The 23,779-nt window shown below is 42.6% G+C and overlaps 1 protein-coding gene across 2 annotated transcripts; it reads right to left on the reverse strand.

Moving 5' to 3' along the window:
* Positions 1-1,321: 1,321 nt before the first annotated feature.
* TMEM200C (transmembrane protein 200C) lies at positions 1,322-15,632 on the reverse strand. 2 transcript variants are annotated; one of them, XM_037892836.2, is made up of 3 exons: positions 8,582-15,632; positions 6,415-6,519; positions 1,322-5,717 (listed from the first exon to the last, which is right to left on the reverse strand). In XM_037892836.2, the coding sequence occupies exon 3, from the start codon at positions 5,672-5,674 to the stop codon at positions 4,088-4,090; it is 1,587 nt and encodes a 528-aa protein (XP_037748764.1). In that variant the 5' UTR covers positions 5,675-5,717; positions 6,415-6,519; positions 8,582-15,632; the 3' UTR covers positions 1,322-4,087. The 2 variants fall into 2 exon arrangements, with proteins under 2 accessions (XP_037748764.1, XP_037748765.1); XM_037892837.2 differs by lacking the exon at positions 6,415-6,519.
* Positions 15,633-23,779: the final 8,147 nt, after the last annotated feature.

Raw genomic sequence — 23,779 nt, forward strand, 5'->3', positions numbered from 1 at the left:
AATTGTTAAAGTATTTAAGATGTCCATTTGTATTAACATGCAAATTCTCCTCTAAAGTCATCTACCCTCCTGCACACAACTTCTTCCCCAAATGACTCATATTAAGGCTATCTGAACTTCACATGAAAAGAAGTAGGCCTGCAACCACTAAGTAGCCTTGCTTACATTTCAAAACCCAAACATTCCTCCCCACCTCCTATGTCTTATTGTCTAGTTTAAAACAAGTACAGGTATCTGTGTTACAAAAGGATAGTGGCAACTTTATGGCCAGTCATACAACTGCCCAGAGGAATTTAGGCAGAAACCCAACTTTTTCTCAAGGAATTTTTCTTAGGACCTTGGTAGAATAGTTGGTCTCCGCAAGTCTTTTGCTTTTAATATGTTAGCTTAGTGCACACTCCTGAAAATGTATGTTTGTTATATTCAAAGTGTATTTGCAAGAGATACAGACAGTGTTATGGGTTCAGATCCTAAGCCTCTATTAAGGCCTGTGGAGGAACCAGCTGGGCACAGGTTGTGGGGAAGAGGTTGGAAGGAGGAACGCGATTCCCAGGATAGGAGGGGATGGGAGAGGACAGGGTTGTGTGGTGTTTAAATGTTGCTTGTAATTATTAGAATTGGGAGCACTGGCTGTTGGGAGTCTGAAAGGACAGGAAACAGGAAGGAGGGGGGAGGAGTTGAGAGGCTGGGAGAAAGCTACAGAGGGTGCAGCAGCAGCTTGGTAAAGGGGTTTCCACTTTGAAAAAAAAAAGTCCTGTTGAAGCTTGTTAGTACCTTGCCTGGTTGATACAACAGGTTGGGAAAGGGAAGAGATAGGAGAGAAACTGGGGGGGGGGGGGGGGGGGGGGGGGGGGGAAAGAGTGGGCAAGTGAAGGTTGGTTGATAGACAGAAGTGGTAGGGTTAGGGGTGGGTACAGTAGGGAAGGGGAAAAGCTGAGTGCCAGATGGGGCAGGAACAGGTAGAGATGAATGTCCAAAAGAGGTGGTGCTCAAAGAGTGATGTCACCAGGTGTGATGCCATTGAAATGGATTAAGTTACCCTTCTCTATCAATCAATCTCAATTGACAGCATTAGGGATACTTTAATATTACCAGTATGAATGTTCACAGAAGAAACCTGCTGCTAAGAGTTAAGCTTATCCAATCAGAAAACAGAAACACTAAACCTTTGACCTACATTTCCATACATAACTAACTCACTCAACTTGAGTTTTGAACAAACTCTACAGAATGCAAAGTCTTTACATAAATTATCCCGTGAAAACCTGTAATTAGCAAATACATTTGCAAAAATGATAGGGATTCATGGACAATTTGCAAATTGGAAAAAAGGCTTTATATGTTTATTAAATTAATTGCTACAAATTATTCACTCAGCTCTACTAGCCACTGAAGTGGAATTTCATTGATCAAGCTCAGTTCTGCATACAAACATTCTGTTATTCAATATGTTCGGCAACCTAGGAGAAGTCTAAAACAGTACTTATTGAAAAGGGTGATCATTGAAATTGAGCTGTGCTATTTAAAAAGGCTTCCTGATTGTATTTTGACACATTTAACAGATTCTCAAATACAGATAAATTTAATAATAATTTCAATGAAATAAAATACTCTCTCACGGTCCGACAAAAAGAAAAAAGCCCCCACACTCTAGCCCAGCAATTTAAAAGTACTTTCCTTCTAATCAAATAAAAGGTTTGGGTCGCATCTTGTGTTATCTTTAAATAAAAGTGATTGTTATAGCTTAGATGGCTGGATAAACTTTTACTGAATGAAAATAGAAACAGTGTATATAATATGATTTTTTCAGGTTTATTTTTTAAAAAATCTGTCATTTTTTCCACTATGGTCCCAATCCTGCAATGAGATTTGGTGGGTAGACTCCTGCTCTGCCCCCATGTGGATTTGAACAGGCACCTTCCCAGACAGGATCAAGGCAAATCTCCATAACTGTGTATAACTAGCATCCCTCTCTCAGTGCCTGATGACCCTTTCCTGATATTTCATTAGACGTCTGCTAAAAATCATGGGAAAAGCACAGAACAGAAGTTTCCTTCTAACTTTTTGGCCCAATGTTGAGCCAGAAGTAATCATGATGAAATCAATTCTGATTAAACTGCCTTCTAACACTGTTAAGCTGCCCACTCTGTGCAGGGCCTAGACATGTTTGTTTATCTTTTTGTAAATAAAATTCATGTTCCAGCCTATGCACATAGTTTTAAAACATTTTGGTCACTTCCACACTGGCTGGCTAAACAACATTAGATAGCAGTTTAACAAAAACAATGCTTAAACAAAGTTCATATGGGTACTTTTCTTGGTTGCCATTGACAGTACATGAGGCTGTGATGCTTGTGCCTTTCTGTTGCAAAAGGGAACTACATTTCCTCTTTGGAAAATTGTAGAGCCTCAAGATGGCAGTCTCTTATCTGATATTTTAAAAATTATTCATTCTTATATTTAGTAATTATTGTTGCTGTTCACTCTTCACAATCAAATGTAATGATCAGTATATTTATTATATTGTACCTATATTTAATTATTAGATATGTACTAAATACTAATCTATTATGGAAACCTTAATTGAGAGAGAAAACCAATGCACTACTTACATATCATAATGTTTAACTTCAATAACTCTGTGGTTAACATAATGAAACGTCATATGCATATTAAATATATATTTGAAATAGAAAATTTTGTTGGTATCTGAAATTGGGAGTTGAAAGAGATTTTTCTAGTTAATGAAGCAAATGCCAGTCTTATTGTAATTATTAAAGTAAAATTCCCAGTTACCAAATAGCTGTTTGATTCATATATTATATATATAGTCCAACCATCAGGAAACATGCTATTTTACCCACTCAAGGTGAAATCCTGTCTCCATTGACGTCAATGGCAAAACTCCCATATAATTCAATGGGGCCAGAATTTAACCCACAGAGTATAATAGGACTATTTGCATCCTTAAAGGTAAGCATGTGCCTAAGTGTTTGCAAGACTGGAGCCTTAACTGTAGAAAAACTTAATCTTACATTGACTGTTCTTGGGGAAGTCGAAGATCTACAAAGTATGGGCCACTGTTTCTGAGATTAATGTATTACTCGTGAAAAATCTAATTTTAATGGAAGGTAAAACCTTACTCAATTTTTCTCTTTAGAATCTCGAAATCTCTGATTCCTTACCATCTAAAATGCCAATTAAACACGGGTTAGAAATAGAAGCAGAATCTGCTGCTTGTACTAAAGTGCAGTGTGCTCAGCGATTGAACCCAATATCTTTGTTTTGAAAATATTACTATGTCAAAAGCAACATAAACAAACCTTTGTCCTTTATACCTAATCTGTAATATTTAGTAGTTTGATACAAAAGTCTTCTTTGATCTGTAAGCACTATAGGGGGAGAACTGTTTTAAAATGATTAAACGTTTTTATTTTAAAAATTTATTAATGCTATTAGTACATGTGTGATAATACTTAATAAAGTATCCAGGTGTCTTATTAGGTCTCTAATTTAAGACTGTAAACAGTTCCAATTAGATTATCAGAGCTTTGTCCAGCTCCACTCTCTCCTCCCTTGTCATCTTTCCAGAATTTAAACAAATGCCTGTAAGAGTGTTCTTTGTGAAGATACTTCATCCATAAGGCCCTGCAAACTTTGAGTGATTTAACCAAAACAAAGGGGGAGAGCTCAGTTTGCTGAAGGAAAACCACCTTGCGCTGGAGCTAGGACAGGAGCTGGTGGTTTTGAAGCAGTTAGTGACAAACCGGCATCAGAGTACCCAAGGAAGAGGGTTTGGGGGGGAGGGGGACTTAGAAATAAAAACTATGAAGTGTACAGTTATGTTGTCCAAAATGGTATTCTTTTGCTTCGAAGAACTTGCTGGACTATTGATGTTTAATACAATTTGGTTTGCATGGAACATACAATCACAATCGGACAGAAAGATTTTTTGTTTCCTGGTGTCATCTATAGGAATTTATTGAATGCAGTTCAAGGATAACATATTGCAGCTCTTTGCATATTGACCGGGTTCCGTCCACAAGGAGGCAGAGGGCTTGCTTGTCCTGATGCTTTCCCTGTTTGTTCAAACGCCTGTGCTTTCCAGTTCCCCATCCTCCAGCCCTGCCGTGGCGTGCGACCTGGAAATCATGAAGAGCTTCTCTTTATTTGTATATTGTCTCTGAATTTGCCGAGGACGCTGCACTGTTTGTTCGTTGCCGGCTCCCTCTAGGGGGGCGATCTCCCCTTTTGGGTCCTCCTCACAGTCCTGGGTTTTACAGGCCGGGGTGTTTGCAACAGACTCCAAGGAGGTGCCTGCCTCCTCCAGGTGGGTGTAGCCCTTATTGCTGCTGGATGGGTCAGTCTGGGAGCCTCGCCCGACCTCCGGCGGAGTGACGGGAGGCGAGCTGCCCAGATCCAGAGATTTGGAGAAGGTGGAAGAAGCCGCCTTGGCTGAAAGGCTGGTGGAGTCCAGCTCCCTGCTGCTAGCCCGAGTCTGAGAGGGGCCAGGGGAGAGGGGCCGCCTGGCGTCAGGCAGGCAGCTTGTGCTCTGGCGCCTCAGCACCCGCTGGTGCCTGCGCCCCTGCCCGGGCCCTAGGGGGCTGCCGCTGCCGAGCTCGCTCAGGCTCCGCTCGAACTCGCCCCGCGGGCTCGCCCTGGCCCCGGGCTCGCAGCTCTCCCCGCCCGTCCCCTCGGCCTGGCCCAGGGGCAGCAGGGGGAAGGCGCTGAGCGAGGAGCCCACCAGCGAGTCGGCGGTGCGGCGCCGGCCCCAGCCGGGCGCGGGGCTGCAGGGCGGGGTGGCGGCGCCCAGCGCGGCTCGCTCCCGGTAGATGCTGTAGACGGCCTCGGCCAGGCTGGGCGGGGAGGCGGAGAAGGAGGCGCAGCGGGGCGCGGGGGCGCCCAGGGCCGGGGGCCAGGAGCTCTGGGCCAGCCTGGCCGCGGCGCCCAAGGCTTCCCCCCCGCCGCCGCCGCCCAGCCCCCGGGCCTGCTGCACGTAACTGACGAAGCCATTGAGCGGGGCGGCGGCCGGGCCCCCGCCCTCCTTGGCCCGCAGGCTGTGCGCGTCGATGACGGTGGAGTAGAGGTCCCGCAGGTTGATGATCTTGGTCTTGCGGTCGCGGTTCTCGTGCAGCACCGCGTTGGCGCAGATGAAGAGGAAGATGCCGATGCCCATGATCAGGGGGCCCAGCACCTTGAGCTTGTCCGAGTGCAGGTAGCCCGAGAAGAGCTGGAAGAGGAAACCCACCGAGGAAGGGGCCGGCGCGGCGCGGGGGGACCCCCGGCTGCTGCTGGAGGAGGAGGCGTTGGCTCTGGGGGTGTCCGGGGGGGATCCCCCTTGCGCCCCCGGCTGGCCCCGGCTGGAGCGGTTTTTGGTGGCGCCGCCCTGCGCGGGCAGGTGTTTGCTCCCCCCGAAGCTGCCCTCCCGGTAGACGGGGCTGGGTTTGGGCCAATAGCCCACCACGGCCAAGGCGATGCCCACCAGCAGCACCAGGATGCCGCAGAGGGCGAGGAGCCCCGAGGCGGAGCACAGCTTCAGCTTGCCCTTCACCACCACCACGTCGTTCTTGCGCTTCTTTTTGGCTTTGCGTTTGCGTCTGGGGGCCTGGCTTTGGGGTCGCAGGGGGTCCTGTTTCCTGGCCGAGATCCTCAGGAGGCCTCCAGTGGCGATCATGGCTGGCTACCCGGGGCACTGCTCCCTAGAGCGGCTCCAGCTCCTGCAGCAAAAGGGAGAGAAGAGGGTGAGGGCCGGGGACAGAGCTGGAGGAGCAGCTCCTCAACAGATACCTCACAAAATGCCCGTGCTTTAACCCTAGCCAGGGAAATCCGTATTTAGCAAAAGTCCTGACAAGCAGGGTCTCAGCCACTGACAAGCTGGGCCCTCTTAGGCATCCAGACAGCCAGGATAGCAACGTTAGGTAACCTGGGAAGGGAAGCAGCCATGTGTCCCTCCCATGACGTTGCTCAGTTCACTCTGCAAACAGCGAATTGACTTCTACAGACTCCAAAGGAGTTAAGGAAAGAGTCGTGTCACCAGTGCAAACAAACAGAAGAGCATCCGTGCTGGGTAGAGAATGAGTCTGCAGGGCAGCCTGCTCCTGTCGTTGAAGAAGCTGCTGAGATCTTTCGTGGGCCCTGTTCCTCTAATGGGGTCAAAGGGTGACACTGCACAGTGCAGGGGGTTGGTGTTAGCGGAAGTATCACGCAGAAGCCCGTGCCTTTTAGTGGTCTGGGTATTTTGGAAATAAAACCAGACGGGCAATACGAATTGTTTTATGGATGTCACCGATTGTATTACACTGCTTAAACATTGCTGAGGGATTTTAACCGATTACATACTTTTTGTGCCAGTGAATGGGAAATTAATTACTGGAAATACAGAAGGAAAGCATTTGAATACCCAGATAATAGTACCTTTTGGAAGCTTCTTCCAGATCATTTCCTTCGTATTTTAGCTGCAGTGATCTAGAAACCCATCCTCTTCTGCTTACGGTATGGGTACATCATCTGGACAGCTGCCTGATTTGGAAACATGTATGATGTTCAAAGTAACTGGTTATGTAACAGCAATGATTGCCCCTCCCCCCTCCATGTTAAAATGTAGCGGGTATATAAAGATAGTATGTCAAATTTTATTAAAGAGTGAATCACCATGAAAAAAGATAATGCGTCGGGAAACTGGCATATGAAATAACATTCGTTACTTTATTTACGGTATCATCAGGATTCATCATCTGAGTATTCAAATAGCTGGGAGACAACTAAGTATGAACAATTCACACGATATTACAAACCGTTCAGGGAAGCTTTGATATGCTAAAGAAGGGCTTTTCTCTCATTTTGGTGAAGCGTCTAAAATAATTTCCAGGAAGGAAATTGACAACAATCAGTACAACATGCTTCATAAAGTTACATTCCTTGCCTCGAAAGCTGGTTAATAGCATCTAAAGTGATTCCTCCCCCCCACCCAGCTTCTTCTAAATTTCGTTTCTATCCTATTCCCAAATAGCCCCAGATTCGACAGTTTTGCGTTCCATTTGTTCTGAATGTATTTTCCCATAAAATAATACTGAGGGCACTGTTTTTAGAGAACCTACAATATGTCTGGGAGTAATTTAACAATGAATGGAGTCTTGTCTCCTCTTTCCTATTATCAGACCATGTATTTGCTTTTTTTTTTTTTTTTTTTTTTTTTTTTTTTTTTGTAAGAATGGTTTGGTACACAAGTGTAATTTTCCGAGCATGATTTCTTTTTAAGTGGTGGCTTAGTTTGTGATCTGATACTCTCCACTACACCACTAGACAAGATGCTGTCTCAGTTAAGATGGAAAAACAGATGGCAATCAGACCTGAACAACCTTTGCAATCAATATTGCCTTGACACTTCCTTTTTGAATACGCAGAAACAAGGGTGGATGCGTGGGAGGGTGTGTTTTTTTTAAACCACCAACTATTATTAATTATTGTATTATTAGAAAACAGAGAAAGTCAAACAGACGAAAGACACGATACACAATCACATTCCATATAAACTGGATGTGGGATGTAATCATTAACAAACTGATACTTATGTCATAGTGAGCACTATTTAAATAATCCCCAGAGGATATGTCATGTTTTAACCCGGATCTCAATGACTATTTTAAGGATGCTCTGCTAAAACCGAATAGAATTGTTATTCTCACTCGGTCACAGGTATTAAAACGTACATGGTAGGGGCCGGATTAACACTTTGTTTCCTGGACACTAATAACTGAGGTTAAGATGCTCGCTTATCTGTTTTTGACCAATACAGGATTTTGTGTTGCTTCAGCTATTTGTATGTGTAGAAAATGGAAGAATAATCTCAGTTCGGAGGGAAATGAATTATTTGAAAGGATGTTAATTTGCAACCATTGACCATTTGCTCGACATCACCTAGGACACTTTCTAGCATGCTGCGATAGATTTTGCAACGTTTACTAGGGACTAAAATGTTGTGGCTGACATGCTTGGCAGTCTTTCTTTATACATAACGGAGTTAGCAAAGTTGCCAGTTTACACTGGGTTTAGTTTCGATGCAGTTTCCAGTATATACATGGCTGGCTGGCAGTATGTCTAACAATGAAGCTGCCTGTTAATGAGATAGGTCTGTAGCTATTGATTGAGTACCGCTCGCCAGGTGGTCTGCCAGGTCTTTGAACTTTTGGTTGCTTCTACTAATGAAGGCTTAGAGCGTGTGCAAAATCCTCCAAGGGTCTCTAAGCCGGCTGGGCACCTAAGCCATGACCAAAGACGTGAATTGATTTGGCAACCAGCTAACAGCCCTTTGTAAATTTCCCACCCCGGCCCCCGTTTTATAACCACATCAACACGATGGACTATTTTTGTCCCCTCCAGGAAAGTAATGGGGCCATTCAGTGCTGAACTGCTGCCCCTGAATTTCTCCAAGACAGAGAAAACACACGTGAAAATTGACTCCCCCCTCCCTGCTCCGCTTCACTCCCCCCCCCCCCCCCCCGACCAGATTAGGGTGAAAAAACCTTTCGGGATCGTGGGCGAAATTATTGCTCAAAATGGCAGCAAGTCTAACCTCACTTACCCAGGAAGACTGGAGGGGGGGAATCAAAGCTGGCAGCGAGGAGCTCAGGCACCATAAAGAAACCATGGAGAAACTTTCCAGCCCGAGTGGACATCTCAGCGCAGACACAGCCCCTCCAGATCCGTAATCTCGCCCTGGCTCATAATCCTAGCCGGGAATGCGGGAGGGATCGACCCGATCTTGTCAGCCCCCTCGGAGCCCGCGGACAGAGCCATTCCAAGGAGTTTCCTAGAAGTGCGGTGCCTTCTCCATCCTTCATCCTTCCCTGCTTGTTTTATTGTTTCCCCCTGCCAGATGCAGCCTCCTCCTCCTGCCCGAGGCGGTGGTTGTTGCTAGCTGACTTGCCAGCCTGGCGGGCTCGCTGCTTTCTGCTTCTGCTGCTCTTGAATGGTGCTCGGGCAGCCGCGGCTGCTGTGCCGGCCGGACTCGGTGCTGTTGCTAGGAAACAGGAGCCATGACACAGGGAAATTGCTGCAGGATGGCAATCATTACCCTCCTAACTCGCCTCTTTCGGAACAGCCCCCCCGGTCCCGGCCTCCCCTGGCTGCCGCCTGTTCCACCCTGCCCACCTGCACGCAACAAGGTGAGCCTGCCAGCCCCGAGCCCTTCCCCGGGCCTCCAGAAGCAAGCGGACGGGGCCATGGCATTGTCTGCAGCCAGCCCCGGGGAGGGTCCCCGCTGGCTCGCTCTCTGCCTCCTGCGCTCTCTTTGCAGAACTCCCTGCCTGATCGGCGCGGTCGCAGGGGAGATTAAAGACAGTCAGACCTTGGTTCCTTCGCTTTCTTCCCATCAAATATTTCACTGGCTCTCTGAGAGAAAGCAGGGAAGCACCAAATGCATCATTTTTTTAAAAAAAGTGCTTCCACCGTTTTGTGAACTTTTTTTTTTTTTTTGGTCTGAAGTGTGGCTGAGCACAGTTGGTCTGAGGTGTATTCTCTTCTCCTCACTGACCTGTCAATCTCTTGTCAACAGCTATCTCTTGTTCAGTCTCCGGCTGAGAGAGACCCTGTCTGATTTTTTCGCCTTACTCCCGCTACATCTCAATTCTTTGGGCTTCCTCCCTGAGCAGCAAGCAGGGGGGGAAAGTGGGAGGATTTTTGTCTTTGTTCTCTAGAAATAATATCCAAGTAACTTTGCTGTCATTTCTCCCTTCCTGTCCTTCCTCACCTAGTGTAGGCAAAACAGAAGAGAGATGGTGTTTTCAAGATGAAAGGATTCTGTTTGAAAAGGGGAAACACCAGATGCAGGGAGATCTAGAGGATTTTTTTTTTAATCTGAGGAGTGATCCAAGAAACAGATGAAAAGAGGAAGAATGCAAAAAAGAAAGAAACCGACAAACTGATGGCCAAGAAATGAGATCTGGCCTTTATAGATACTGGGAAACAAAATTCAGCTTTGAGCATCTTTGGGAAGATACTTGTTAAACTGAAGATACACAACGCTGTGTGACTGCAGGCCACAGAACACAGCCCATAGTGTCTTACTGAAGTGTTTCTCTTACACCTACCATGAGGTAATAGACCCATGGGGGATTGCACTGGGTGTAAATCGGGAGAACTTGGTCTTTATTTGATGGCCACCACAAGCTAGAAAGGCAGGTTAAACAAAACAGCCAAGTGAATGTGGAAGTCTTGATGTCTAATTGGGATTTCACTGCTGTTTTATCTTGCAGAGTTTCTGGAATAGAGAGACTGCACTTGCCTGTTTGTAAAAGTAGCCTTGGACTTCTATTCAAGCTAAAGAGGATTCTGGCCTCTGATCAAACAGTCCTTTCTCCTCCACCTCTGCTTGATCTATTGAGAGGCATGAATATGCTGCGTTCAACTAACTGCAAGTCTCCGAGGGACAATAAAGGGAAAGTTTTGAATCTGAAACTGGGATTTTAAAAATATAGGGCTCTACACGGAATGGAAGAATTGTAGGGAGAGGTTTTCTTCAGGTTTTTGCTGTTAAATGCTTTTGACCCATCTATCATTGCCTGATTTGAGAACAAACAAATCCCAAAGGGGCATACTTCCTATATGCATTTTAATCTCTGCTGAAGGCTGTATTGTCAAAATGGCTTGGGGCACAGTTTCTCTAGTACACATCAAACTTTTCCTTCTGAAACAGGGCCTAAATTTAAGATTTAGTATTCAAGGACTACTTTTCAAACTGCGCTTTGAACTGTTGAATTGAACCTGAGTCTTCTGACATTCAGTAATTTGCTTTGTGTTCGACCCAGGATATCAGCAGAAACCAAACATATCACATCTGTTTCCACTGGAGACCTGTATCACATCAATAATGCAGCATCACCAGACTCTCCCTGAAGAGCCCCTGAGATAAAGAGAGAAAGACAGAGGTTTTACATGAAACAGAGACCCTTTTCCTACCTGAGTCACTTGTTCTATTTCAGTCAAGCCAAACCATTTTATTTCCTCAAATAGCTTCAAAAGTTTTGAGTCACTTGATACTCAGGGGTTTCAAAACATACAAAACAAAGGGCATCGTAGTCCAGTCCAGGTATTGCGAAAAGAAAGGCAACTGATCTCTTGACGACAACAACAATATAATAAAGATGATAAAGTGTTACAATAATATAAAGACAGAGACGAGCTGTATAATTACAAGACTTGGACTTTGATCTCACATTATATAAAGATCATCCCTGTAATCACAGACCTGACTCCTTATAGCAAGTCACAATGCTGAGTTGTATATTATTAAACTACTGTGCCTTATTGTTTCCTAAGAAACTTATTGAAAACTGATCAAACATTTACTATTCCATTTTCTTATTTGATAGGGAGCTTTGGGGAAGGTTGCTTTTATACTCCCAGAGGTGATGGGTGGAGGTGGAAGGGAGCTTTTCTATTGATTTGGTTTACTATTTGGCTGAGTGACTTCGTAATTGTCTGTGTAATGTTTATACTGATTGCTTAATGCTGCTAGCAGGCTTCATTTATGTGTTATCCATATATGATTATTTAATGCTTCTGGGTGTTTATTAATGCTTATTATGTTGTAAGACTAATTCATTGTCAAGAAACCTAGACCCTTTAGTATGGGTATATTTTATTGTACAAGTCCAAATAAATAAAACCCCTAAGGTATAGCTAAAATAAGAAGCAGGGAAAAAAAATAGCAAAAAAATTCTGTAACTTTACCTACCTAGGAAAATACAACTCTTGGGACTACATAGTTGGTTATCAAATATGTTTGGATTAATTCAGATATCTAAAGCCCACTATTTCAGATAATCTAACACTATGAAGCACTGACAGTGACTCCATGGTTAAGATTGCATTGGGATTTGCACATAAAGCAGAACTTCTGATTTATACTTTAATACATGTATTTTTTCTTGATATTTGACACAATAATTCTTCAAAGGGCAATTGCATTTTTAATGTAATTTTTCCACAGGAAATGTGTAAAAATATTCACTCTTTGAAATTTTGCATATATCCCTCCCATTTCTTTGCATTCCTTTAAGTTAACGCAGATGTGTATGTATATTTATTTGTATTGAGGTAACACATATGGGCTCCAGTCATGGATCAAGGTCTCATTGTGCCAGGCACTGTACAAAGACATACTAAACAGTTGGTACCTGCCTTAAAGTGCTTTACAATCTAAGTATGAGATGAATTTTAAAATAAAAAGAATGAAGAGAGAACTTTAAACAGGCTTCAGCTTTCCCCAAAGTAACTCATCCTTACAATCTCTCAGAGACAGATTAAGTAGTGGACCCCCCTGACTGTTGGAGGGTCATTCCCAACTCAAACCGTGGCCTGCCACCCCAGCAGAGTGCTAGCTGTACAGGAAGGATGGCCACTTATCTGGGATGAAACTCTGCGTTTCTTCTAGCCACATCACTTAAAAGCTCACTTTAATTTTAAATTCAATCTATAGTATATTTGTTACATGCACTGTAAAATAAGACTGTATCCGTTGTGTCCACACTCTTTAAAAATATATTTAAAAAACAGCTCAGAGTATTTATTGTTGGAATCTAAGGCCTTGTCTACACTGGAAAATTTTCCCAGTTATAGTTACATAGCTGTACCAGTATAGTTATAATCATATAACCCCCCCATGTGCACACTCTAATTCTAGTATAAAAGTGGCTTTTTCGGTTCAGCTTAAATCACTTCCCAAGTTATATAAGATGAACAACAAGACCAACAACAACAAAGGAAAAAGAGGTACCCCTACCGGAATAAGAGTGTTGACATGAGAGTTGTACTGAAATACTGGTTTAAATTCACACCTTAAGTTATATCGAAAAACCGTCCTAGGTAGACAAGGCCTAAAATAAATGGTGAGACAGAAAGTGCATACTGGTGGGGAGTGTGGTATGATGAATATTATCACAAACTAATGATGATCTGGTCGCTCAAATACAAAGGAGCAAAGCAGAACTATCAGTGAGTTATATAAGTTCATCCTCACAGAAAATATATGTGAAAGCCCTCATTGTACATTGTACCCTCATAGGACTTATCTGAAGCATTTAGAATCAGAGGTTACTTTACTTTTCATTGTCTAGGAAGCCTTAGGATAATTCACTGAGAGCTAATGGCAATTTACATGTCTGTTCTTTCAAAATAAATTATGGCTCAGATGCATACTGCTGGTAATGCTCTGCAGGATGAAAGAAATGCACAGCCATGAAATCTGGCTATTGAAAAGTAAAGTCACTTAACATTTTAAGATGGACAGGCTTTTGCAATAAGAGTGAAGGAGCTACTGATCTATCTCCCTTTCGTTTTCATTGAAATTCACTGTAAATAGATGCTGATTTTTTGAGGCATGTAGTGACACCTAGCACAATCTGTATATTTCTGAAATTGACATTCTGCTGAAAGCTTTAAGCGAAAGGACTGACTGTTAAAAGCTCCTGGGTCAGTTGTCAGATAGAGCAGGAAGGTCACATCCTGGGATTAGAAACAGCATTCAGGACATGTGTCATTCAGTTTCTTTTAAGTGTCCTACACTTGACTTCTCAGCTTGTATAGAAAGCTGGAAGAACTTTTCCAGCCATCTTAATCATTTTGATCTGTTGGCCCTAAACAACAGAACTACAAATTCCCTTTTCAGTGCCTTGTAACTCATTAACTCATTGCACACACACACAGTATAATCCTGACTGTTAGAATACCCACAGCTCCCCCCTCCCAAATCTAGAACTAAAATGACATTAGCCAAACACTATTCGGATCCCTTCTTTTTGTATGCCCTCCCCCAGCCCAATTCTGATTGGGCCCCAATACCATTATCTAAGTAATAATAATAATGAATAACTATTGAAAGCTCCCTTTTAATGAATGCTTGGTGTATGGTCTTGTTTTATTAACTTTAGGTTTAGTGACTCATTAGTACCCAAACATAATTTTTGTTGCCCACATTTGGATGGTTGGGACTCTTCAGTATGATGAAGTTCATTATAATGAACATGTGTTTCATAAACTCAGTAAATCATGGATAGCTGGTTTTATCTTTCAAACTCACAAGTAATCTTCTGAAGTCTGCGGGGTTGTGCTTGCTTATGAAAGTGGTGATGCCAAAGTATGTTCAGCTGAGTTTTGGAAAATGGAAGTGATGCGGTAAAGTAACTAACATGCATGTCCAAGCTTTTGCCATAGGAGGAGAATATTAGAGTGCCGCAGTAACATATACGTCACATGCTCTTTTTTTCCCTAGCAGAACTGATGCTAGGAATTTTTTTGCTCTTGATAATTTAATGTAGCTCTGCAGAATTCTATTTATCTAGATTAAAAAAAAATCTGTTGCTAACAGCACCGTACATGAATTTTTCAACAAGAAGAGGCGTACGACCCTTATCCACATCACTCAGCATAACTACTGACATCAAAAGGGTTTTGATGAGCACATGAGGACACTGCTTAATCATGAAGTGCTAAATGTTGTATCTTGAGGCGATCTTCCTTAAACTGTACGTAAAGTTATGAAATAATTTGGTCAAGTTAGTCAAACCACAGTCACAAGGGAGTGTAGCTGGGAAAGGCTGGCTAGGCAGCTGATGTAGGATGACCAGATGTCCCGATTTTATAGGGACAGTCCCGATTTTTGGGTCTTTTTCTTATATAGGCTCCTATTACCTCCCATCACCTGTCCTGATTTTTCACACTTGCTGTCTGGTCACCCTAAACTGATGTGCTATGATCATTGTTTATTATATTAATCTTTATTATCTTACTGTTACCGTATGAGTTCCCTGTTTGTTTATTGCAAGCATCTATTGTCTCTCATCATATGCTTAGATTGTAAACTATTTGGGACAAGGTCTATGTACAGTACCTGTGTAACAGGGTAGCTGGCCCCTTAACTGATATGGGGCTCAGGTCTCCTGTTCCAGTCTTGGTGTGCCCTAGTTTGGTGTAATGAGGAAGGCAGGGCTGCTCCTGGGAGCTATAAATGAGAGCAGGCCCAAAGGTAAGGGAGAGTGTAGAATCGAGAGGTGGGGGAGAAGAGCTGAGGGTGTCTAGAGAAGTAGAGAGAGCTCAGAAGAAAAGCAGAGCTTGGCTGAAAACTTCAGGGAGTGGATGCCCCTGAAGGAAGGAGCAGTAAGAGTTCCCTAGTTGAGCAGTGGAACTATAGCAGGTGGGCAAAAGCTGAAGGTGGTCAGGGGTCACCTGCAAACTTCCCCAGGCCAGACAGCCATGACTGGAGAGGACTGAAGGCTAAGATCCACAGAGGGAGATGCCTGCTGGCTCTCTGAACTGGAAGGCCAGAGAGGGCTAAAGGCTGGGGAATGATGGAGGAGTGAGCCCACTGATGTCTCTGGGACAAAGATAGAATTCTGTCTGAGAAGGAAGCAGGGAAGAGAAGCATCCTGGCTAGATGGGCTAGGGGGAGGCATGGTGAGAGATCCTGGAAACAGACTTGAGAGTCAAAGTGGGGGTGAGAGTCTGGAGTTGTATTTGGTGTGTTGATGGACTATTGGGACTTGAAGGATTGAATGTACTCTTTGGACTGTGCCGAGAATTCTGGATTATGGTTGTGGGACTCCTGTAATAAATTAACCCTGTAAAAGGCTATTTATATTTGGAAAGTTTGTGTGGAGTTACTGGGGACCCCAGAAGAGGGAAATTGAGGCAGGCCAGCTTGTTGGGCCACTGTGAGACAATGAGGGGTTCCTCAGGTGGTGACCTGAACTTTTACAACCTACCACAGTGGGGCCTCAGTTCTTGAGTGGGGTGTCTAGGTACTACCAGAATACAATAAATAATAGTAATAATTATAATGACAAATGAAAGGTGATCTGTACAACCAATAAAAGCATGGTGTGCAGAGAGCATAGACTGTGTAGACTGTACCCTCTTTTATCAGCCCAAGGAATAAGACAATAGATGCATCATCATCTTTAAAAGAAGTGTGTTGTCAGATCAGCATTCGTTGTGTTCTCGTGCATTTTTATATAGGTGTTTATGCTCTTAAGTTCTTAAGAGTAATTTAGCATTATAAAAATGGCATTATTAAAATACGATAACGATGTGCTATTAATATTGGTCAGCCCAATATTTTGATCTGTATTTGTGTCTTTTTCAGAATCTCAGCCATTCCACCAAGGCTGCCAGTTATTGTGCTGATTTTATTGTTGTTTTTTGTGATGTGGACACCCGCCTGCCCACTAGAAACTGGATCAAGACCACAAACTCACATAACAGCAATTACATGGCAACAATTTTTAGTGAATACTAATTCTGTTTACTGATAATAAATGCCACCCTAGTGCTCAAAGGCTCCATATTGCATTACCAGATGTTTGAGACATACAAAGGTCAGACAGACAGAGCCAGATCCTTGATCCAATTTCAGCACTGTAAAGGAGCTGGGAATATGCTTTCCTGGGGCAGCTCAGGAATTATTGGACTTGTAGAGCTCTATGCCACCCCTTCACAGCCTCCTCATGATAGGGGGCATGTTGCAGGGGCATCAAGGGCATGGCTGAGGGGAAGTGTAAAAGTATATCTTAAGTGACCAAAGTCTAACAAACAAACAAAAGTTCTTCTCATAACCTAATAGCCAACAATCAAACTTGCTTTAACTCAAGATATACTTACCAAATAATGGTCCACAGCTGGTAAATGCTAAAATGAATAAACAATGAAATCATTTTCAGAATTAGTGAATATTATAATTAAGCTGTATGCCACTTAATTAAAAACAATGAAGATGTTCTACAACACTTCATATCAAGGGGGTGACCATTATTTCTTTGGAATTTATGATATACACACATGTGACTGTAATTTGTTTTTTTTAATATGACTGCAGTGAGTAATTCCTTTCTAGTGAAGCATTAGTCAAATGCCCAGTATTGTATAATTCTTCTAATTCAGTTTCCAGCCTTTGTAGTATCAAGTTATACTGCTGACCCTGAATTTAAATAAATACATAAATATAGCTCTCTGTATTTCTAATCTGTATAGATATATCTGAATGGGATTTATGGAATTCGACATACAGTAAACACTATTTTTGCCCACATTAGGGCACATTCACAGCAGTAAATCACCAGGAGTAGTTATTTCACTAATGTAGAAACATTATCACAAAAGAGAAAAACAGAATAATTAAAAAGGGATTCATAGCAACATTGCATATCCCTTCTGTTCCTCCTTCTACTTTCCTTCCTTTAAATTTAAGGAGAGAAAAACAAGAGAGACTAAATGCAGACTAAAATGATTTATAATTAAGGTCCAAACCCTGCTTGCTCTAATCATCTGACTAGTCCACTGGGGAAGATCATGATCTAGTTGCATCTGTATATCTATACTGAAGTCAATTAATGTACTCTAGAGTTTGGTCAGTGATACTGAGAGCAACATCTGGCCCGCTGACTGCCCTGGCAATATTTGCTTGTATAAAGCAACAAGGATTTGGCCCCAAATGTAAAACACACCTTGTACTGTTCATAAAACAATCTTGGTGTTTTGAGAGGACCCTTTAGATTTGCAGGTTCCTAAGGAGGATAAATATTTTCTGTGAGTGGAAGGAGAATGCATATTGCATAGCATTATGCAGAGGTTACTTGATTTTCAGGCAGTTTGATATCCATATTTTTTTAAACAGTCACTTCATTTAGTTTCATTTACAGTTACTAGTGTGTTGAAAGAGAGTAAGTATGCTGGAGGGCATGCTCAGAAAACAAACGTAGCATCAGTTTTGTATTTCTGCCATTTATCTGTGAATAGATTGCCCTGCTCAAGGGAGAGAGGTGAGGACCTTTCCTGCTGTTTGATACTCCTTTTGTTTGGACACATTGGGAGTGCAATGAAGCTTGTCATTTATGCTGGTTAAAAAGGGTCTCTCTTCCCTCCCCCCTCCCCCCGATTTATTACAAGTCCGTTTCTCAGTGAATATTTATTACTCATGCATAACCAGGAGTGTTAAGATGAAAGAGGCACTAAGAACTGTCTGTTTAACTTAAAGACAATCAGCCAAGCAGAGCATAAGGAAAGCCCCCCACTAATTCAGTATCTTTATGCAGTCCTTACTCAGAGCCCCAAGTCCCCTACTTGGATCATCAAGGGAATGAAACCCAAGAAGTTTTCCACTCATTCATCTGCCAGGTGGGTGGGGTTTGCCTCCCAGTGGAAGAGGCAGGGGTTCAGCTCTCCTTTTCACAGGATTTGAGCGACTGATGGAAGTAACAGTAATCTGTACAAAAGCCCAGTGCCTCCACACAGCCACCTGGCTCCCACAGCCTCTTGACAGCTAGGCTCCAGAGGCTCCCATGACTTCCACTGCCCCAGAACCTTCCTCAGGGGTATTCCATAGCACAGAGGGGGAACCTACAGACTGCAAATTCCTCTGGTTTACCCCAGGAACTTGGGTGAAGCATACAGTGGAAAGCAGCCCTGAGACTCCCATATATTCCCCCCTCTACACATTGAGCCGAATCCCTGAAGAAGGACACCCCTGAACATTTGTATGGCCAAGGGAAGTGGGGAACATTTCCCTTCTGTACCTGTTGTGGCCCAGACATATAAGAAGGGAGGAGCTCTCAAAATGGAGAGGTTCTTAGTTGGGGGAAAACTCCCATTAGGAACATAGGAATTGCCATACTGGATCAGACCTGAGGTCCATCTAGTTATGTATCCTGTCTCCAACAGTGACCGGTACCAGGTGCTAGAGAAGAAGGTGTAAGAATTTCACAGTTGGCATATGTAGGATAATCTACCCCCCTCTCTCTCTCCCCACACACATCAGGTCTCATTGTGATCTCTCATAGTTAGAAATTGGTTTAAACCCTGAAGCGTGAGGTTTAATGTCCCTTCCAAAAAGTTTACCATTAATTATGATAGCTCTCCTATATATAGTCTTATGGTTATCCATATAAAATGTCCAGTCCCTTTTTGAATCTTGACACCAATGGGAGCTTTGTCTGAATAAAGGTTGAATCAGGATTTCAAGATTGGCTTCTGATCCTACAGTCTTTGTAAGTATGTAACTTCCATTGAGGTCAGTGGGAATATTGCATGTGTAAGGACTGCAGAAAAAATAAATACAATTCACAGTGTGATGGGGCTCTAGGCATAGACCATCTGCCTCTCTGATAATGGGGTTAGCTCCTTTTCATCCCTGCAGGGGGAGTAAACATTGCTACCCTAATCTATGCTCATTGCATGTGGGCAGTGTTTTTGACAGACAATGGCCTGGCATGATTTTTTCTCTGGCCCTAGTTGTAGGTTTCAGTCTCGCCACCTGCCCACTAGTTATAAGGAATTAAAAAAAAAAAAAACTACCCCAGTGTGGGCTGTGAGTGCATTCTGCTTTCCACAAGATTGTATTTTCATGAGCTTTGATGACATTACAACCTTTCTGCTGAGTCATTTTTGGGGCTGGGAGGAATTGTGTCAATCATTGAAGAGCAGCAATGAAATAGTTGTGGATTTCTTTCAGCTTTCTCCTGAATGTGTTGTACTTTGATAGAAGTCAGCGCTAGGGCTGGGCAGGAAATGGTTTTTGCATCCTCGGACAATTTTTGAGATTTGGAACATTCTCCCATCCCAAATTAGGATGAAAAGTTGTAATTGCAAAATATTTTTGCAAATCAACCATCTGAAAAAAAATTAAAAGTTGTGTCAAATGAAAACATTTGGTTTTGATCACTTTGAAATGTTTCTTTTTTTTCATGATTTCAAGCTTACATTTCAAAACAAAGTTGTGGTGAAAAAAAAAAAGATTGTTTTGTTTGGAAATGAGAAGTTTTGACAATTTTGAAACTTTCCCCCCAGAACTTTTCAAAACGAGAAATTTGTGTAAAATAATCCTTTCTTGTCAACACGTCCAGTTTCAACAAATTGGCGTTTTCTGACCAAAAAATGTCTATCAAAAAATTCCTGACCAGCTGCAGTCAATGAACCACTACTTCAATAATCAGAGCCCTTGCTTATTCCACCCCTATGCACAGGTCTGGGAAAGACTGAGGTAAGGATATGTAGTGGGTATTTTGACAGGGCTCTTTAACATGGAGTACAAGTTGAGATACCATCTTGTCTTCACACATGGGAGGCGCAGGGTCTGTTCCAGATCCCGCTGATCTGTGGGCCAGCTGGAGTTCCCATTTAATTGGTCATAAAGTAATGGAACAGGGCTACATAGGACAAGTTCTCTGGCAAGGTTCCAGAAGTGGGAATGTAATACATGTAACAGTTCATTAAACATTACACAGATTCATTAAAAGCAAAGAGCAGCTGTGTGGGTGTTTTATTTACCAACCTTGAGTGGCCATGACAAATATCTTTCTTGTGAATGTCTGTTTTGAGAAAAACAGGAAGCAAAGATGTTGTCTGAACAAATGAAACATACAGCATAGCATTATGGTGACAGGACACTATGATGGATGTCAGTCCTTTTGTGCTTTGTGTAAATATTTTATTGTTTCTGATAAAAATGAAATGTCTAGCATTCACAGAATGGTGATTTAGGAGTTGATGGAATATATAATGAAACTCTTAGAATTTCTTATTTTAACTCTTGGCTAGTTTGTGTGGGGAAAAAAATTGGGCAAATTTTGCTTTTGGTTACACCTGTGTAAATCTGGAGGGACTTCATCATTTTCAATGGATGTATACAACTGGTGTAACTGAGAGCAGAATCTGACAGTTTGTGTTTAAGATGAGCGAGTCTCAAACTGCTATGCCATTAGTTTTACTCCTCGCAACAGCTGCTTCACTCTTTTATTTTACCTAGAGGACACATAGTATAGCTCAAAAGGCTGCATGTCAATCATTGTGTAATTTGCACACCACTTTATCAGAGTTCTAAACTCACATGTGGCATGTACACCAGCTTAGGTGTAAGGATAATAATCAACTGAGGTCAATTTAACCTAGATAATTCTGCAGTACAAATGAATAATGGGTCAAATCATTCCCCTATATGGGTTATTCCCACTAAAGGGACTGGAAACTCTCTTGAATCTTGATTTCTAGACAACCTGGCTGAGATTTGTTGCTTCAGTCCCATTGTCCATGTTGAATGACTAGGGGATTTGGCTCTGGAGGTCCACAGATCCATTTGCACAAAATCCCTGATACTCCATGGCGGCATAGCCATTCTCCAGTTATGCCTCTTTTGGCCCTAAACCCTCCACCACATGGAGGAATCTGTGAAAATTAATGCTAACTAGGTCAGCATTAATTTATTTGGGTGTTATCAGTGGGGTTGTGGGGGGTTCAATGGGGAACGACTGTCTCCACAGCCTGCCGTTTCCCAACCTACCTGATCTCTTCAGAGCACTGGTGAAGAATCTCATGCAGGGGACTGGAGAAGCATATCATGGAGCTGGCACTTCCCAACTTCCACCCTCAAGCCAGTCTAGCTCTGCTGCTTTTAGCTCCTTCCACTCCAAGAAGAGGAGGAGATCACGGGGCCCAGCATCTTATATACATTGATAATAAATTGTTAAGTGCTGAGCAGAAACCTGCTTAGCTTTTCAGCATAATCTCTAGCAATTTTTTGTATTCTGCAAATTACAAAGAATCTTTAAAAAAAAAAAAAAAAAAAAAAAAAAAAGGAACAGAAAGATACATTACAGATGTGCTGCAGCTCCTAATAACTTCAATTCACATTTGGTGCTACATATTCCACATAACATATTTAGTATCACCAAAGTGACTTTCAAGGAAAAGGAATATAGCTGAAAATTGTTAACCAAGTTACCCACAGCTGGAATTCACCTGCTAGAACTGGGATTTGTGCAGTTGCATTTAGTCTGGCCATTCACCATGAGAGGAATCAGAGCTCCTTTTAAAACATCAGGGAGTGCACCCAGAATTCTCCTAATACTGCTCCTTGGGTGTTTCATTTCCCAGTATAATAAAATAATTGTCATTATATGGCATCCTTAATACACAGTGTCACAGAATGCTTGAGAGAGAGAGACAGATTGACAACCACTAGGCAAAGAGAAAAGGAAGGTTTTAAGGCGAGATTTAAAGAGACTATGAGTCATTGGCTTGGAGGGAGATCCGGGGCTGCTGAGGAAGAATATATTATCTATTACATCCAAAACCTCTGTTAAAAGATCATTAAGGTTGCAAAATCAAGCACTCAAAAATTCGGAAATGCCAGAATTAAGGTTGCCCATGCAACCTTAATTTGGTCTCCTTGTGTATATGCATTATAACAGAATCCAGTTGGCTGACATTCACTTGCCTTGACCACAAGATAATCCATTCTCTTCCTGCAGCCCCTTACCTTCTTCATTATAAGCCTTCCATTTTCTGCATATGTATCTACAACCACATTTGCTACTTACTTTGAAAAACATAGGGCCAGAAGATAGCAGGAAACTCACAAAAATGGTCCCACGTATTGCAGAAGAAGAGGGATTGAGTCTAAGCATTGCATCTTCCCTCCCTGCAAGCTTGCTGAAGTCTTGACTATAGTTTTGGGGCTCTACAATTTTAGGGCCCATGGCAGGAAGGATGAGGTGTGGCCTGGGTATGGAAATTTCTCCAGATCTGTGGGGATTTCTGTGTGTAAGTGCTGACCAGTGTCAGTGATATGTAAATGGAGTTCTACTGCATGCTTTCAAATGCCAGGGGTGGAGAGTGGGGGTGGAAAAACACCTGTCTGTGCATCCAGTTAGGGAACTGCATTGCTCTGAGGGAGGGAGGAATGGCCTGAGGAGTAGCCACTGGGCCTTTGAACAAATGTACCATCGCCCACAGATGCCTTAAATGCATGAGATTTCCTTGCTGACTGTGGGCCATTTGCAAGTTAGAAGGATGATTTCCCTTACACAGTTCACATGATTTGTTTGGGTGTGACAGGAGTCCAAAACTCACCCATCCCAAAAGGGTAATTGGAAAGTAATTGCTGTCTTGGCTGGGGAATTATCTGCCAAACTTTTGCCTTCCTTGTGGGTATTTACTTGATATGGTGCACAATAAACACACCCATTTATTTAAAAATTGTGAGTCTAACATTATATTGCCCACCAGGGAGCTAAATATACTTTCAGAGGCTAGATGGATCTATCTGAAAAAATACATGGAACAAATCCTGAAGGTCAGATCTTGAATAAGGGGTACACTACCAAAGTAGGCCATTTAAAAAAAAATCATAACAAGTTTGGCACTGTTCTTTTAATAGAGTATGATCTTACTTGTGGAAATTAATTGACATCTGGCCCACAGTTAACCTCCTGTCAATCTACAAATGGGCTAGTGGTTGATATATGTGCACCAGACTGGATAAAAGGACAATGTGATAGTTTGCAAATCTGCCTTTCAGTTTCTTTACTATTGGCTGGTGATTCTAACACTGACAATCCTATTTTTTAGCTGCTGAATGCTCTGTATGTTTTATTAAACTGTTCCTATGTAACAAAACAGGGCTCAGATTTTATGCTTGACTCAAAATGAGCAATCAGTCAGTCTGGTCATTTGTCATAGGCTGTGTAGCTATAGAGGAAATAATCCATTTTTGAATTCAGAGAAGTGTGGAGCCTCTTTATATAAACTGGTTTTGCCATGTGTTTTTTACAGTGCCTCCAGCCTACATTGTTAGTTTACAGGGCAACTGACATTGAGAATCTTGTGGATAGGAGATCTGGGTTCAAGTCCTGGCTTTGCCACAGAGTTCCTCTCTGACCTAGGGCAAGTCACTTAATCTCTTTGTGCCTCCATTACGTATTTGTATAATGTGAAGAATAAGAACACTCCTTCTACC

This window comes from Chelonia mydas, chromosome 2, assembly GCF_015237465.2.
Source record: "Chelonia mydas isolate rCheMyd1 chromosome 2, rCheMyd1.pri.v2, whole genome shotgun sequence".
NCBI lineage: Eukaryota > Metazoa > Chordata > Testudines > Cheloniidae > Chelonia > Chelonia mydas.

Bases quoted from the DNA above. Each gene is read 5' to 3' on its own strand.
- TMEM200C (XM_037892837.2), bottom strand. From the start codon at position 5,674: ATGATCGCCACTGGAGGCCTCCTGAGGATCTCGGCCAGGAAACAGGAC.